The 18056-nt window shown below is 31.1% G+C and overlaps 2 protein-coding genes across 5 annotated transcripts; both read right to left on the bottom strand.

Annotated features, from left to right (window-relative positions):
- Positions 1-3255: 3255 nt before the first annotated feature.
- Positions 3256-9372, bottom strand: LOC108453202 (YTH domain-containing protein ECT4). 4 transcript variants are annotated; one of them, XM_017751173.2, is made up of 8 exons: positions 8986-9372; positions 7877-7953; positions 7581-7755; positions 6771-6847; positions 6175-6684; positions 4937-5479; positions 4638-4850; positions 3256-4001 (listed from the first exon to the last, which is right to left on the bottom strand). In XM_017751173.2, the coding sequence occupies exons 2-8, from the start codon at positions 7922-7924 to the stop codon at positions 3630-3632; spliced, it is 1938 nt and encodes a 645-aa protein (XP_017606662.1). In that variant the 5' UTR covers positions 7925-7953; positions 8986-9372; the 3' UTR covers positions 3256-3629. The 4 variants fall into 4 exon arrangements, with proteins under 4 accessions (XP_017606662.1, XP_052884143.1, XP_017606658.1 ...); XM_053028183.1 differs by having other exon boundaries at positions 7871-7953; XM_017751169.2 differs by having other exon boundaries at positions 7877-7914; positions 8986-9365.
- Positions 9373-12867: 3495 nt separating this feature from the next.
- Positions 12868-14591, bottom strand: LOC108451495 (organic cation/carnitine transporter 7-like). Its single transcript, XM_017749179.1, has 4 exons — positions 14320-14591; positions 13489-14204; positions 13196-13398; positions 12868-13107 (listed from the first exon to the last, which is right to left on the bottom strand). Exons 1-4 carry the CDS (start codon positions 14589-14591, stop codon positions 12868-12870), a joined length of 1431 nt encoding a protein of 476 aa, XP_017604668.1.
- Between the last annotated feature and the right edge of the window lie 3465 nt (positions 14592-18056).

Below are 18056 nucleotides of genomic sequence, written 5' to 3' on the forward strand. Positions count from 1 at the left end.
ATTAAAACTAGATTTTGAGACACACCCTTGTGGTGAGTTTTTTCTTTTAATTTAGTTTTTTAGAGAAAAAAATACTAAAATGGCCATATTTTTAATTAAAAATGAGAAATATTTTTGAGTGGAAAAAAGTAAAATATTAAAGAAAAGAAATTTTTGATAATTATTATTTTAAATGTTATTAGATAATATTTGATAATCAAGATTATAGAATTTAGATTTAAATTTAAAAATAGTATAAATTAAGAAATAATTTATTTAGAAATATAATATTTCTTATTATTTTTAAATTCATCGATTTGTTAAAATTTATTTAATAATGAATTTGAAATCTTTAAAATATTTTTAAATTTAATAAATTCATATTTTTATATTTTTATATCTTATAATGAATATCAATTAGTTTGTCAATTTCAGTTTTACTATGTACTTAATAATTAAAATTCAAATTCAAATTTTCAAATCCAAGCTCCTATAGAGAGCATTATTATTATTTTTGATAATTTTATTTCGGTAACCTCTAAGAGTTTTAGAATTTCAATATAGATTTCAAAAAGTAGAAATTGAGTACTAAACTATTTTAGAATGTAATATTTGTGATAATTTCTCAAATTTATAGATTTGTTAAATATTTATTTAGTAATGAATGTAAAATTCTTAAAAATATTTTTAAATTTTATAAATTTATGTTTTTAACATCTTTAAAATCTATATTATATTGAATATTAACTAATTTGTAAATAAATATATATATATATATATATATATATTTCATTCTTACCATTTACATCATCATAAATGAAATCTAAATACAAATTTTGAGATTCATATTCTCAAACCATGCATAAAATGGTTCTAAAAGTTTCTTTCCATCTGTCTAATACTTTGATTAAATGTGATTTAAATGTTATAATTTTACGCAAATAATTTAAGGTCTTGCAATATATCCTTATGGTGTTTAAAAAAAAAAAGTAAAGAAAAATAAATTATTTATTTTTCTTTAAGCATTTTGACTCTTCTCAATTTTTTTTTCCTCATTCACTCTATGTGTCTTTTTTATTTTCAATTTGCAAATATATTTTGTAGATATCTTTGTTATATTCAGTTGTGATGAAGAAATGACGGTGTTTGTTGCCATTGATACTCCATTAAGCATCAACAGTTTCTCTTGTGAAGTGGATTACTCTTTATCGGCTTCTTAATTTGTTTATATTTTTAGAGTATTTCAAAAGAATAAATGATTTTACAAGTCGATTTAAACTCATATTATCTTATGTTTTATATATATATTTCTCATTGTTTAATAAATATTTCACTTTTAGAAATTATTGTCTGTTCTTGTAGCACGCTTTTTAACTTGTTTATACAAGCAGTCTTATTTTAATAAGTGATTTTAGGGACGATTTTATCGTCGTTCTCTCCAGTTTGGTAAATGTTTAATTTTTTTGTCGATTTTTACCCGTCACTTTGGACCATTCGAAGTTGATTTCCTTATCATATTAAGTACTTACAATTAATCCAGATATATTGTAACAAAGCTAATTGTCAACATGTTATAATATTTTATTGATACTAAGACTAAGGCTGAAACTTTTATAATATTGATGAAATTTATCCTTTAGTTGTAAGGGATTTTTGGTTGGTTTTTCCTAAATTTACTTTAAAAAATATATCTTAATTCTACTTACAAAAATTATCTTTATATTTTTATTTAAAAACTAAAATTATCTATATTTATCTATTTCAAAAGCATAACTGGAAGTAATAAAGAAATTAAAATAAAATGATTTTAAGTAAAAACTCATATCCAAATTCAATGATGTAAATCTGAAATCAAATGATTCAAATAAAACAAACAAAATTCAATTCAGATCAATCACCACCTTATAGTTTTTCTCGCATTTTATTTTTTTATATAGAAAATTAGGTTTTATTTTTCACAAAATATTACAATCTTTTGAGTTTGAATTAATGCAGTTAATATCCTACCTATTAGTTTATTATTTTTGTTTTGATTTCGGTACATATAAGCTTTAGTGTATTATTTTGAATTTACCAATATTTTTAAATATTTTTCATACATATATTTATAATCTAAGTTTTAGCTTGTGGATAAATTATATATACATTTGAATATTCTTCACATATCTATTTATAGTTTAATTTTAATTTCTTTATAAATTATATATTATCTATACATACAAATATATCTTAATTACATCTATATAAATATAAGTTTTGAATTTATAAATTAATTTCAATAATTTAATTTAATAACTATTAATTTTAAATGTAATTATAGATGAGTAAAAATAATTAAAAAGTTTAAAATTAATTTAAAATATCACAATTTTATATAGACTAGTACGCACTAATACAAATCAGTATTTTATTGAAAAGATCGAAACACACCAAAATTTTGACTAAAATAGAACATATAAGACTTAATATCAGTTGGGACTAGAACGATACATACCAACCGGTAAGTACTAATATGTTATCGACTACCATTGTTTGAATTTTATACAGACCATTTCATCAAAGAGATTGTCATTGATAAGGAAAAAAGAAACGGTGAAATAAGAACCAATTCCCAATTTTAATCTTAAATATAATATAAAAAAAGGGTTGCTTGACAGCTCATTGAAGGAAACAAAGCAAAGAATTTGTCAGCATTTGATAATATCGTTAATGGCATATTAAAACAAAAAAGAAGATTCTAAAGTCCAAAGTCTGGGTGGGAGCTAATAATATTTAGAGCCGAGTAAATTTCATTTGGCTGAGAATATTCAACAAAGTTGTTGTCACCATCATGTAGTTGATAAGAGGATATGCATCAACGAACAAATACTTGGCCGAGGGAGGGAGGGTCCCACCTACTTCTTGTGGTTCATCCTCTTCTCTCTAAGGCAGCAACAACACTCGCCCATATCCAACTCCTTTTCACTTTTTCTTTTCAACTAAATCTAATAAGCTGCCTCTTTTCACTTGTTCAAGGCTCCTATCCTTGGAGCCCAAGCATAAAGTAGATTGATTGCCCAACAAAATATGTCCAAAAATTCTACTTCATACAACCCCCCCCCCCCTTTTAAATTCGAGTTCAAATAGGTAGAGCAATCTAAACAAGCTACTATCATCATGTAATCAAATTCAAAGTGATAACATATAGGCTACATAAATATCAGTAACAAAGTACAATTCCTAATAATAACAAATGAAGAATGCTAAGAGCGAAGAGAAAGAACCCAAAAGATTGCATTACAGTAACACCATTTGTTGTATTCTTTATTAAACTGCCTGGAAAGATGAACAACTTTACAAAAAGCATGATATCAGCCAGTATCTTTCACTAATCTCACCCACGAAATCAAAGCAAGAGGTTGAAGGAAAAAGAAAGTAAAAGAAAACTAACAGACTACAGTTACCGTTAAACTCAGAAGCCAAATCTTACATATGAAGCAAATCAGCCCCATACGACTTTGTTCAAATACAGATGCAGTCCAACAGAATTTCACCAAATAAGAGATCCAACTTTGCATAATAATTTTTTTTTTTTTAAAAAAAGAAGCTGAAAAAGATGTTTGTCACATACAGTAAACAAAGGCTGCCCGAAACTCCCTGAATGCTTATTCTTAACTTGCCTGAGCAGAAGAGGCTGCTGCTGTGATAACATCTTCAAGTTTAACCCTTGTAACTTTTGACCCATCAGAGGCAGAACTAGTTCTCTCAATAGCAGTGCCTTCCTTATTACCATCATCCAAGCACACAACTTGAGCAAAGCTCTTAGACATCTGCTTTATGAATTCGTTGGATAAAGTACCAGTGTTTCTATTCCCACTTTCTCCAACAACCCCTACAGACATGAGGCTAGCTTGTTGTCTAGCCTTACGCTCTTGCATGGCCTTCTGTCTGTCCTCATAAAATTCGAAATCATCCAGGATTGACATATCAGTTTCATAACTTTTAAAGATGTTCAACATCTCAAGTCCTTGCTCCAGTTTCACCTGCAAAATTTGACATTCACACAAGTAAAGAATTGTTGCAAGTGAAATATCTTCAAGCAACATCTTTTAAATACTCAAAACTAAGAAGCAGCATGAAGAAATCAAAAGTTGCATAAGACATGTTATCCAATCAATAAAGGAAAAGGAATGGTCTTAGGATTCGTAGTACGACAGGAGGACAACAAAATGGCGGGGTAATATCCTCAATTACATCTGAGGGAGAGAGACTGGAGCAGGTGAGGGCCACAGATCATATATAGATCAATGATCCTATTGATTCAGGAAAGAACACTTGAGGACCACGTTTTTGTCGATAAAAAGAAGCTTTGGTATCAGAATTAGCATCTCATTCAGAAGGCTAAAAGGATAGGAGACCTGAACAAATTTTTAAAATAAATTTTCCAATAATTTAGTAGTCGGAACCAAGATTTTTCCAGACAGAGAAGAAATAGGGAAATTGTTCTAAGTAGTTCGAACTTTGAATTTAGCCAGTGATTGCCAGAGCATTAATAAAAAAAAAAGTTCACTTGAATCTCATGTAGCCATCTAATAAAAAATGCAGTTCAACAATTTGACCAACAAAGCACTATCAAATGAATGAACTCCGTCATTTATAGTAGTCATTTGAAACTGTACCTCCTGAGTATCTCTACTGTTAGTCACAGGCTTATTATCATTATTTTCCAGTATGATGTGACGCAGCTGACTGTTTGGAACATCTTTGATAATATGCCATTTGACAGGGAATTGCCCACTCCATTTATCTTGCTGCCAGTAATCCACACTCTTGTCAAAATCAACAGGTCCAACCATTTCTGCAACCCCACAGAACTGAGCACTGGCATTAACCTGCAACAATTGAGTAACATATATTTAACTGATATGATAGACAAAGTAAATAGTAAATACAATTTTTTTGTCTAAAATGTTAATACCGAAAAGAAGAGAAACAATGGGCAATTGTCTTGGTTCTCCATGGCCTCACGGTAAGCAGCATCTAACCTTTTGTTCCCATTAGGTGTACTAGCCCAAACACCGTATTTGATACTCTTGTGAACATTATCTTCACTGTATGACTTGATTATGAAGAACTTAGCATCCTTGTAATCAGTAGGGAAATCTGGTCTGTTGTAAGAATCATCATGGATCTTCGCTGAAGATTTGTTGTTTTTATTATCATCGATGGAAGAATTATTATCAGCTGTGATTTGATTCTTAGGTTTTGAGGCCCTTGGCCCTCGGTTTTGCTCGCTAAGGATATCAAGAGCACCATTACAACCACATAGAGAGATGTCACTGTCTCTTCCACGTCGTCTTTTACCATCAAAAGATAGCCAGCCCCTGCTATTTGCTCCTAAACTAGGAACTGATGCATTTCCAAAACCAGCACCTTGGTTCAGACCACTTTGCAGGAAGCCTCTGCTATAGGAGTTCATTCCTGATCCTAACGGATAGAATGACCTTTGCTGCTGAGGTACCTGAAAAGGAATAAAACAGATTGAATACTAAAATGGTATACTAATTTAAGACAATCAAAACGCTATCTCGCTGCATATACCATCATTAAATGACTTGTGTACCAAATATTAGCCATTTAAACACTTCCTGAGCTTAAATTTTCACAATTTGAGATAAATGAAAATATTAATCTAAAAGAGAAGAAAAGAACAGGAGTTGAATAAGTCATTATAGGGAGCATTAGGACTTCAATTTAATTTGGTATGCTACAAGTCATCTAAATAGAAATCAACCAAGGAACTTGGTTGAATGTCTGATTGCTTCTGAAAGTATGCCACATGCTGCAAGGACTTTCTAGTGTGACAGAACTTGATGGTAAAGGGAGAGAATCAGAGAAAATTTGAGAATAGAAAGAAAATTTTGCAGGTTTTAGAGAGGTGAAAACACACAAACACACAGACACACAAATTCAAGGCTCATCAGGCAAAATGATACTCGAGTGTTCCATGTCTTCTGAGACATGCATTGTTAATTCTAAAGTAAAACAATATAGAATATGTGGTTAACAAATAGCAGAAGGATATAGTTATTTCTTATTTGATATATGATATACATTTTTTCAGTGATAAGGATACAATGAGTCCATTCGCCACATCTAAACCTATATATCTATCTGCCTGGTAAATAGTGTCAAAGCATTAACAAATATACATACCGTTGGAACATTCTGCCCAACTGGCCCAATAGGCTGGGGAGATACTGCAGGCGATATAGGAGTCAAAGATCTCTGTCTGTCAGAAGGCCTCAACCAATCTGACCAAAGTCCTCCAGACCTGAATCCATCAAAACCTTGTGGTAAATCATTAAATCCTAGTGTACCGGGATTTCCATGTGAATTGCCTCTACCAAAAGATCCCAATGGAGTGGGATAACTAGGCCTTGGTCCAAAAAGCATGTTATCACCTTGTTGGTCAACATTAACTAATGTGGTTAGCTCTGGTTGTGAAACTGAAGATGGTGAAGAAATATAAGGCATACTCGGAGGAACAAGCTGCTGATAATATGGTGGTCCAGAGAATGGAAATTGATGTGGGGAGTACAACTGTGCATCACCACCTACAGAAGGCAAAGGAGTTGAGACCGGGGAATATAGCCCATACGGCATTTGTGGATTGTAGCCATATCCAGGGTGGAAGACAAGTGATGGATTATCATTGAAGACACCCTAGTTAAGATAAAAATGTCACGCAAAAGAACAGAAAATTTAATCATTCAAAAAAAGCCTACACAGATGAAAGGAGAGATTCTCACCAGAGATCCAAGTTCTAGTCCATCAGCATTGACATACGGTGGATATTCATCCCATTCACCAGCAGAGTTGTCATAACCTGCTCTCAAATTTAGAAAAATTCCCCCATGTTAATTTCTATTTCACATATCTACTGATCTCAAACCAGGAAATGCAATGCAGAAATCAAAAGGTTTCTACACAAATGAGTGGTTCTTTTCCCTGCATAGTTGTCCAAATACAGAAATCACTCAAAAGTAACATGCACTACTATCTAGCCCATTTAGTAAGAATTCAATTAAACAAGATTTACAAAATCAAGATAAATAAAAGAATTAAGCATCCTCAAGTTTTCAAGTTTTCAAGTTTCAACCGTTACAAGTTTTGCCATTCCAATTCAAGAACCTATAGCTTAAGAAAATTAAAACCAGAGGAGGAGAAAGATAAACCAAAATCCTGGTTCCTCTTTTACATAGAAAACCAACTTAAAAGCCAATATTTAATTCCCTTTTAGCAATCAACTAAATACAAAATACAGAAGACTTCAGATTTTCGTAATATAGCAACTCACTGCTTTCTTTTTCTATAACATGACTCACACGGTATAAGCTTTTTCATACATTCTCCTAGCTCAAATTAGCATTACATGGATCAGAGAGTGATATCCAAGAACTAGAACGATAAGGGCACCTGAGCATTGAACAAGAAAAAAACTGATGTGTTACCAGCCATAAATGCAACCAGAGACTAGATTTTCAACTGGAATTTTTTAATACAAGGTTCAGCCAGACTGGCCCGGATTTAAAATAGACCCAAAAAGAGAGAAGATTAACCTCTGTAATAGAAAGCCTGAGGCTGAGGTGCATAGATTGTAGGCGAGTAGACGTTACGGTCTCCAGCTGAAGCAAATGATCCAGATTGACCAGCGCCATCCCTGGGATGAGCTACTGGGGCAGCATCTTGAGAGGAATTAGGAGAAACCAACGTCATACTTTTTGTTGGAAGAGGCTGTTAAAGAGAAAATTAAATGAAGGTCAATAGTGAGAATATTTTCTTTAAACTGACCGACAGAAACAAATGAAAGAAAGTAAAATATAAAAGGAAGAGCATGTCATCAACTCACAACTACCTGCTCCTTCACGTTTTCTGGATCAGCTTGTTGCTCTTCTGCATCCATGATCAGTATGCTCAGTGACTAAGTAGAGTCTTAGAAACACAGGCAGTACAAATTATTGACCAACCAAAGCTAAATTCGAGGACAGGTAAACTTGAAGCTATGAATATGTGCGCGCAAATCCACGCGTGCACACCTATTCACATTACAAACAAAGAACATGAATAATTTTTTAAAGAAAAGAGTGGTTCTTCACATATCAAAAGACTTAGGCTCAGCATATATTTGTAGGATGACAACATCAAAATCATAAGGCCAAATCCCAAACCCTCGTATGCAATAATAACGAACTAGCCAGTCACTCATTATTAAACAGAACCACACACAAGATATATTGGATGAAGCTTCTTTTATAAACACTGTCATGCACATTTCACCTCATTTTCACCCAGTCTGACAGAGAAACAATATTTTTAAGAAAATTCCACAAGGTCAAGCATACTATATAATAGGATATAAAGACCAAGGATCATTGTAATAAACTACAATTGTTCATCAGATTTCCAGTAAACCGTATATTCTGCAATTTGTTTGTCATTTTGTTGATAAGTATGATTTGAGGAAGTTCACTGTGAAACCAGACTACATCTTTTTTCTTCTCAACCTCGATTGGCACTCTTTTCTTTAAAAAAATAAATAAATGAATGAACTAGTCATAGGATTCTTAGCCTTCGTAGCAAAGTATTTAAAAATTACCGTTACAGACTTCAGACTTTTCTACAGTACTAACACAAAGGAAAATTAAAGAACAAAAGAAGAGAATTTTGCAATAATTTCTTTCTGTTAAGAAAACCCAGATCCCAGATCTTAACAAGAGGATCAAACCCCATATATTTACCTATAGAGAAATAAAAGTGAACCAACACAGCAGATCAGTCAAAGGCCCCAAGATTCAACCACAGAACACACAAACTGACCCATCCAATTCCAAATGAATTGTAGTAATAATAATAAATAAAAGCTTGAAACCTCATGAAATCGAAAGCCACATAAAGGAGAAAGGAAAACCATATAAAAGCAAAACGTAAAACGGAAAGAAAAAAATTAAGTGGTAGTAGAGGTACCAGGGTTACGATCTGGGGTTGCCGCCATGAATCTTCTCTGAAACAGAAAGGAAACAAAGAAAAAAAAGAAAGATTGGCTTCAACAGCTACAAACTGAGACAGTGTATTTTCTGTTTCGGCTTCCATATATCATTTACTTATTCATCTATTTTATATATTTTGCAAAACCAAAACGAAAACCGTCTTTGCCTTTGCCTTTGCCTTTGCCTTTGCCTTGTCTTCCTTTACTTTTTCTGAATTTTATCGCCCGCCCCTCAGTAAATAAAATAAATATGAAGATAATTGAAATTCGCGTATTACTTGAATTTGTTATTTATCTAATTACTACCTGAACTTAAAAATCCGTAAGTCAATTTCATACTTTTTTTAAGTGCATGATTAACTCCGTAACTTTATCATCTTCAACCAATCATTTTGCACCACATGTCTAATATTTAATATTTAAGTAATTTATTTTTAATTCAAATTTAAAAATAAAGTAATTTGGTCCTTTTTCTTCTCTCCCGAGATCCTTCAAATTCTCTGTAACACTTCAAGAATTCAAGAATGACTGAACCCAAAAAATCTATTAATCAAATATCACATATGAACTCATTACCATCCCTATTTCTTGAACAAAGTTACAATCCACATTAGTGGCAAAAAGGATGATTAATTTTCCCTTTAATATTTTTAAAAACCCATTCAAGTCGTCTTCTTCACTCCGCACCTCCACCATCTTCATTTTTCATGTTCCTTCTTCAAAACCCATTCAACCTTTCTTCTCGTGTTCCTTCTTCTTCACACCCTTAATATTTTGTCCTTGTGATTTGAACAAAAACCCAACATGTGTTCAGTGAGTCCAATGGTGTTGTAGATCGATTGTTAAAGCTTATTAAAGAGCAGAACTAGCACCTATTTACATACAAAGTTCCACCAACTTCCTTAATCAGTACAGAAAGACACCACGAGTTTATCATATATGAGTGAATCTAAAATAGTGTTTTCCCAGTCCTATATTGAGACTTATTTATAAATAACTAAATAACAACAACAACAACTCAACCAGTTGAGATTTGAAGTTTCTAAAAGGTAGCTTTGAAAGGATTTCCAATAACAATTCATCAAAAAAGAAAAAAGTTTTCAATGGTGAATCTGCTTTTGCCACTAAACCTAAACTTTTATTTCTTATTTTGCCTACTTCACTAAACATCTTGGATATTGATTGTGGATTATTAGAATCTAAAAGTTGGTTTTTGGTTGAAAATGGGAGAAGAAACCAGTTTGAAGAGAGAATATGAGTTAATTAATTAAATTTTTATAATAAAATTAATTGTATTGTCACTTAATTATAATAAAATTAATGGTTGAAAACGTTTCCGTTTATTTTACTAAAATAACTTCTCAAAAATAATTTATTTTTTAGAAAATTTAATATTTTCTAATATTTAAATAAATTTGTGTAAAATAATTTTAGTTTATTGACAAATTTATTGCAAATATTTTATAAAATTATTTTCAATAAAATAAACATATATTTGATATTTATGATAAAGAGTTTAAATGAAGTAGTGGATTGATTACAAAATGAAATTAAGGTAAAATTATAGTAAATAATTAATCTTCATGACGTTAAAGATTAAATTGTAAACTATAAAATTTATAATTAAAACAAAAGAAGTGATACATGAAAATTTGTTATGTAAAATAAGATATTATAATAAATTATTTGATTAAAGTACTTATATGCTGGAAAAATAAATTACATGACAATAGGGACTAAATTAAAATTGTACGAAATTTAAGTATGAAACAATTTAATATGTGAAGGAGGAAATTATGATAAAAGTTTAATAAACATGTTATGAGATAATGAAATATGCATAAAATGTGGTAAAAGTGAAATTGTAAAAAATATGAAATTTTTATGATGACAAGGACTAAATTGTTAAACTTGAGAAAATAAGTGGTTGAAATAACAGAAGTGAAATATATATAAATTTGATATGTGAAACAAGATGTTGAAATAAATTATGTGACTAAAGTGTAATAAGAAAGAAAATTGATTTAATATTGATTAATTAGTAAATATTGAATTTTTATGACAAAAAGGGATTAAGTTGAAAAATTTTGAAAGTTTATAAAGAAATATTTGATAAGTGAAGAATGTAATAGAGAATGTTATAGTGAATAAAGCTTTATCAATTTGGAAAATGTCTTACAGAAAAAATTTGGTAAGACATTTACAGGAATAAGGAGTAATTTTACGTTGACCATCCTATTTTACATTAAACAAACATCGGAAAAGTTGAAAATATTTTTTTGTAAAAGCTTTTATGTTGAAACAAACGAAGCCTTAGACACTCAAAATAAAAGTTTGTAACTTATTTTGGTCACTTTTGTTAAAATCACAAACGACAAAATGACATGGTAGTTAAAAAAATTATTATAATAACAAAATTAGCCTTCAATTTTTACATGTTATGTCGATTTAATCATAATTTTAAAAAATTAACCCTCAAAATTTATAAATATTTTCAAGTTGATCCTAATTCTAAAAAGTTTAAAGAAATATATAAATATATAAAATGAATAAATACTTATGTAAAATCAAACATTTGTAAATTTTGAGGTTAATTTTTAAAGTTATGATTAAATCAACATAATATGTAAAACTTGAGGGCTAAATTTGTTATATTGATATTTTAACTGCTGTGCCAGCTTGTTGTTTGTGGCTTTAATTGAAGTGAACGAAATGACCGAACTATGTAACGTGGGTGCTTAAATTGTAAACATTTTATTTTAAGTGTCTAAAATGAAAATTGGTTATAGTTGGGTGATTATCTGTGTAGTTTACCTTAAAATTAAAAAATTAAAAATTTAAATTATATTATTTTTGTTAATACACTTGGCGTGAATCGATTGGTTGAAGATGATAAAGTTAACGGAGTTAGTTAAGTACCTAAACAACATGTACTTGAAAAATATTAAGTTAACTTATAGTTTTCAAGTTTAATTATCAATTAAGTCTAAAAAAACTTTTAAATACCAAATAAATTTAAATTGTCAAGTTTAGATACTTCCGTATATATTTAAGAAAAAACCACTTACGGCAACAATAATATAAAAGAAGTATTTAAATTTGATGCGTTTTTATTTTATGAATTCATATCATTATCACATTATTTTTTTATGTTATGTTATATTTTAACTATATTTCATGTGATATATTGTAAGTGACTTATTATATAATTATTTATCCTTAATATTTTTTTAAAAATATACTAATTGTTTGTTTTAATATTATTAAAATAAAATTTATTGTATCAATAAATTGATTAGAAATCTTTTTTAAAATCTAAAATTGAATTAAAAATATAAAAATAATTGTTAAAAGTTAAGTAATAACAGATCGCTTCACCATAATTTGCCATGTTTGTGTCAATGTTTTAAAAATATATATATTATATTTTTCTTTTTCAAAATTAATTTTATAGGATTTCAAAAATTAGTAAATTATTTATAAAAGAGATCAATTTTTGACCGGTCGGAATTAAGTTATGCATTTTTTTAGAATTAAAATATAATTTTATTGTTGTATTAGTTCATATATTTATAATTTTAAAAAATTAAATTAAAATTCATCATTTTAGGAAACAACAATGCAATTTAACTATTTAAAAATGAATGCGGTAAATTTGATTTTAGGGCATTAAACATAGGGTTTGTTTTTGTTTTTAAAGAAATGAAAAGAATGTAAAGGAGGAGGGAGAGCATGGAATAATAGAGGTCAAATTGTATTTATCTTTTATTTAAATATTTCAATGTAATAATTTGACGTTACTTCTGTTAGAGAGATAGGAAGGGCGGATTGATGCCCTGATAAGTTTGAGTGATATACAACTAAACAGGTTGACACTTCTGCTTAACGTTATCACTCAACTCCCGACCTTTGGTCTCTATTGGGATCAACAAAATGGATACCCCTGATAAAAATATGATCACCTCAAACATCCCTATGGCAGCTGTTTCGTGACATCCCTGCACTAATGCTACTGCTACGTAGGGGCACACCATCCCTCCAATTCTTCCCATCGAGCTTGCCGCTCCAAAGCCCGTTGATCTTACCGCCGTTGGATATATCTACATATTGTTATGAATTCCAACAAATCAACCGCTTGCATTGCAAGTCAACAAAGAAACTCGTTAATTCAAAGTTTTTTAATTTTACCTCCGGAGCATATATAAACAATGTGGTGAAGGTTGCAGTGATGCATATTCGAGAGCCGAAGAGAAGCCCCGTTGTTACCATTTCAGACTGCTGGAATACCAAGGGGAATATCAGGACGCAACAGATGAAGAACAAAACTGCCATCGAAGGCCTACGACCCACTCGATCTACTGTCAATGCTACTATGATGAGCCCCGGAAACTCTATGTAACCAAATCAAACCTCAAATTAATTAAACCCAAGTAGATGAAATTAGTATATATATACACGAGTGAGAGTGAGACTTGAAGCACCTGCAAAAGTGGTGATGAAAACATCTTTGTAGTTAACATCCTCGGTTTCTTCGGCTTTCACTTTGTGGCCGGCGCATGCACTGCGTCCCGCGTTTAGCTCGGTTGTGAGCAACACTAGGCCATAGTAGGAAAATGAATTTCCAAAGAAGACAACCCATAAGAGTAGGGTTGGCCTGATTAATTCTCGTGAAAGAAGCTTCAATATGGTTGTCAGGGCTCCTTGTTTATGTCTCTTTGTAGGAGTTGAATCTTGGTCGGACGCAACTACGTCGTCATCAGAAACAAGGGTTCCAGAAGGCACTTTGGTGCCATTGACTTTAGCTATTCTGTCCAGAATAGTCATGGCCTCCTTTATCTTACCGTTCAAGCAGAGGTATCTCGGTGACTCGGGTGTGCATAAATAGAAGATAAGGAGACCAAATGAAGGGATGGAAGAAAAAGCAAGCAGCCATCTCCAACCCAGTGTTGGCATCACGGCCCATGCGATGGAAGCTTCAAAAACAGCGCCCACAGTCCAAAATGCTTGGAAAACAACCATCCAAGTGCCTCTGTTTGGGGGAGGAATAAACTCTAGCAGCCAAGAGCAAAGCACAGGCCCTCCTCCTAACCCAATACCCACCACACAACGAAGAACCAGCAATGTGGCGTAATTTGGTGAGAAGGAACTCATAAAGCCTGCTGCAGTAGTGACCAGTGCGGTCATAAGGAAACCTTTCCTGAGGTGATACATGTATATCTATATCAAACTCTCGTGCAGCAGTGCGTGGGTATTAAAATGTGGTGTTAAATAGACAATTGAAGCAGAGATTTGAGTGCAGAAAGTGTTCCCACCTTCTTCCATATTTATCTGCGATTACACCCCAAGAATAGGCTCCAACTAGCATACCGATAAATACCACACTGGTTATCAAGCTTTGTTCTTTAGCCGAAAGACGCCACATTCTTTTAACTACTGGTCCTATAAACGACAAAAGCATCATTTCCATGGCTTCTGAGATCCAAGCCAGTGCAGCATAAGCAAGCACAAAATACTGGTATTTGCCAAACCCCAAGGTCAAAAGTGCATCGTCCACAGTGAATGTGTCTCCTCCTCCTCCTCCCATCTTGCCAACTGCTCCAAAATCAGGTTACACAAATTTAATATATCACCACATTTGCTTCAACATATATACCATTTTATTAATGTTGAACCACTTGACGTATCTAAACATAAATTTTAACACTTGAGCTATTCAAGAATATTATCAATCTTCCAACTGCCAAAACCTTCACAAGCATAACCCCAAAAAACATTTACTAGTTTTCTGTTTTTTAAATTACATTACTTTTTATTGAATTCAAAATAAATAATTTAGAATTAACCATGTTTTTCTTTTGTGTGTAAATATCACTTAACTGGTGAAATTAAGTACTAGTCCTTACATTAATTATCAGAACACAAACAAAGTGGTAAGAAATCAAATTACAAGATTTTCAGAATCATAATATGAAAGAACAGGAGGAAGGTTGATAAGACAATATCATGGAGAAACTAGAAATAAAAGGAAAAATAACCTGATTCAGGCTTCAAGGTAAGGAAATGCAAATGTTAAATGAAGTTAAAAATTTTGTTGATGATCAGAATCTTTTCTGTGTTGTTAATAAATCTTCTTCTGTTTTTTTTCGCAGTTGGATGTTCTATTTTCTCTTCTGTAACGTTTTTTAAGAATAAAAAGGGGGGAAACAATAATACTTTATTGGGTTTTAATAAAACATTAAAAATAAGTGGGTTTTGTTTGTTGTGCCTGTCCGGGTTTTCTCAATGTCTTGTGTTCGGGGTTCGGTTTTGACGAATTCAATAGTGTATGTCGGACTTACTTCAAATTAAAATCAGAGGAGGATGAAGATATAGATCCATGGTTTTAGGAACATGTTAAGTTTTTCTTACTTCTTAAACTAGCTTTTCCCTTTCCTTTTTTTTTTTTTAGAATATTATTACACCTGGTTTTTTCAAAGCTTTCTTTTTTGAGTTATTGGATTGTATCCAATCCAATCATAGGCCTATTAGTAATCCATTAACATACGAGCAGGAATGCAGTATGGCTTCGGCTTTGCCCACTATCTTGTTTATATTACTTAAGGAGGCTTCCACAAAAGAAAAATTTACCATTTTATTTAAAAATAAAATAAGTAGAATTATAATCAAACATACTTTAAGGCCCAACTTCAATTATTTTTAAATGAAGAAAAAATGATTATAATTTAATAATATAAATAGTTTGTTTTTTATACCATTCAAATCAATTTAATTCATCTAACTTATTAATTGATTTAGTCGTGCAAATAATTGATTGAGTCTTAACTCAATTTGTATGGATATTATTGTCAATACAGGAGGGCATGGGTTCGAGTCTGTTGAAGCGCATTTTTTTCTTATTTATGAGTTGGTAAGGGGCTATAGGTAATTCTAAGCACATAAAAAAAATAGTGATGTCTAATAAATAATTTAATTGATTCTCGAAATTTTAAAACCAAATTTATAAGTTTTTTCTTCAATTCTTTTTGGTTTATTCTATGCAATCTATTGGAAGTAAAAGGTATTTCAAATGAACTTATTATGCATTACTTAGTTCATAAAAGAATTTTATTATGTATTAGACTTTATTGCACCAAGAAAAATCGTATTTCTAATAAATTATTAATTAGTATTTATTTTTAGGTGAGTTTTTTTTAAAGGGTAATATTTTCTTTTAAATAAAGGGCTGCTTACTTTGAATTATTGTAACTTTAATCTAATTTCTATGTTACTTAAATTCAATGAGAGTATGAGCCTCAGTAGAGGTTGGATGTTGGATATTTGGATATCCAAATTTTACTCTTACCATGCTTAACTAAGCACATACTAAATGTAACGTCCCCCCTACCCGAGACCGTTGCCGGAGTCAAGCAGGAGACATTACAAAACTTATCTTAGCACTTAAACAGTTTTCGTAGTAAACTATCCATCTGCGTCATAGTCGCTAAAAAAATCATATCTCGAGTTACGAAACTCGAAATCCAATTCCGTAAATTTTCCCTGAAACTAGACTCATATATCTACTTACTAATTTTTTTCTAGAATTTTGGTCAGGCCAATTAGTACAGTTTATTATAAGAAGTCTCCCTGTTTCAGGGTTCAGCTACTCTGACCCTTGTGCACTTCGAATCAAATTTCTTCCTGTACAGAAATCCAATGACTATTCCATTTGTTTCAATTAAAATAGACTCAATAAGGAATCCATACAAATAAAGTTTGAGTCCTAATTCTTAATACACAATTTATGGTGAATTTCTAAAGTCAGAATAGGGAATCCATAAATTGTTCTAACCCTGTTTCACCAAAACGTAAATATCTCATAAAATACAACTCTTTTACCAATTTTGTTTCTTCCATATAAAAATAGATTCATTAAGCTTCAATTACATATTTTATTCATCATCTAATTCACTTTATACTATTTTTGGTATATTTTCAAAGTTGGACTACTGTTACTGTCCAAATCTGTTTTAGTATAAAATGTTGATAACTAAGTTTATAACATCTTCATTTCTTCTTTCTACAACATTTACCAACAATTCCTCTTATTACTCTTCACTAACATATCAAAACATACCATTCTTAAGGTTTTGGTAACATTTACAAAACATACCAAAATATCATTTAACAACTTAGATACTTTCAATATAACCAAAAGACATCCTAGGTACAATGCCATTTTCCAAAAGATAGAAACTTCACCAATTTGAGTTTGGGGATCGCTTTATCTTTGAGTCCTTATACTTTCAGACCTAGCTGCGCGGAAACAAACCGTCTGCTGAGAATACTCTCATGGTATTTCCATAAACAATAGCTTAATCAACTTTAAAACATGGTAATTCAAACACATTATTGCTATTATTCAATATCAATCAGACTTTAATAACCTTTACTTTATTTACCCTTATTAACATAACTCGGACACTAACGGATACACGGATCCAACCCACACTCCGGGATAAGCACATAGTGCTTCATCGGAACAAATCCGGAACTTTAACATTATAGTACACAAAGTACTTCATCGGAACAAATCCGGAACTTTAACAGTAGTCGACACATAGTGTCTCATCGACTCAATGTCGGAATATCCCAATACTTCCAATTCCTATGACATGTCAACTATATCCGACTAGCCCGACATTGTTAATAGGGTATTCAAAATCACATTCATTTCAATATGGTAAAAATACTTACCTCATTCACATTTTCATACAATATAAATATCAAATATAGCAATAACGATTAAGCTCGGTTTATAGAAATACAAACCACTATTTATCGAATTTAATCGATATCTTCGTTCACTTTCTCTTTTCCTTCTTTGATGACGATCCGTGCTACGTTTGCTACTAACAATCATACAATTAAAAATCATCAATATACTAATTCATAAAACACATTTTCACTTTCTATCAAACTTTTACAAAATTCCAATTTCGTCCTTTTTCCATTACTAATCTTTTTTCTTTAACTTAAGCTTCATATTCTCTTTTAATCAACTCATTAACAA

Source organism: Gossypium arboreum, chromosome 5 (genome assembly GCF_025698485.1).
Source record: "Gossypium arboreum isolate Shixiya-1 chromosome 5, ASM2569848v2, whole genome shotgun sequence".
In the NCBI taxonomy this organism is placed as follows: domain Eukaryota; kingdom Viridiplantae; phylum Streptophyta; class Magnoliopsida; order Malvales; family Malvaceae; genus Gossypium; species Gossypium arboreum.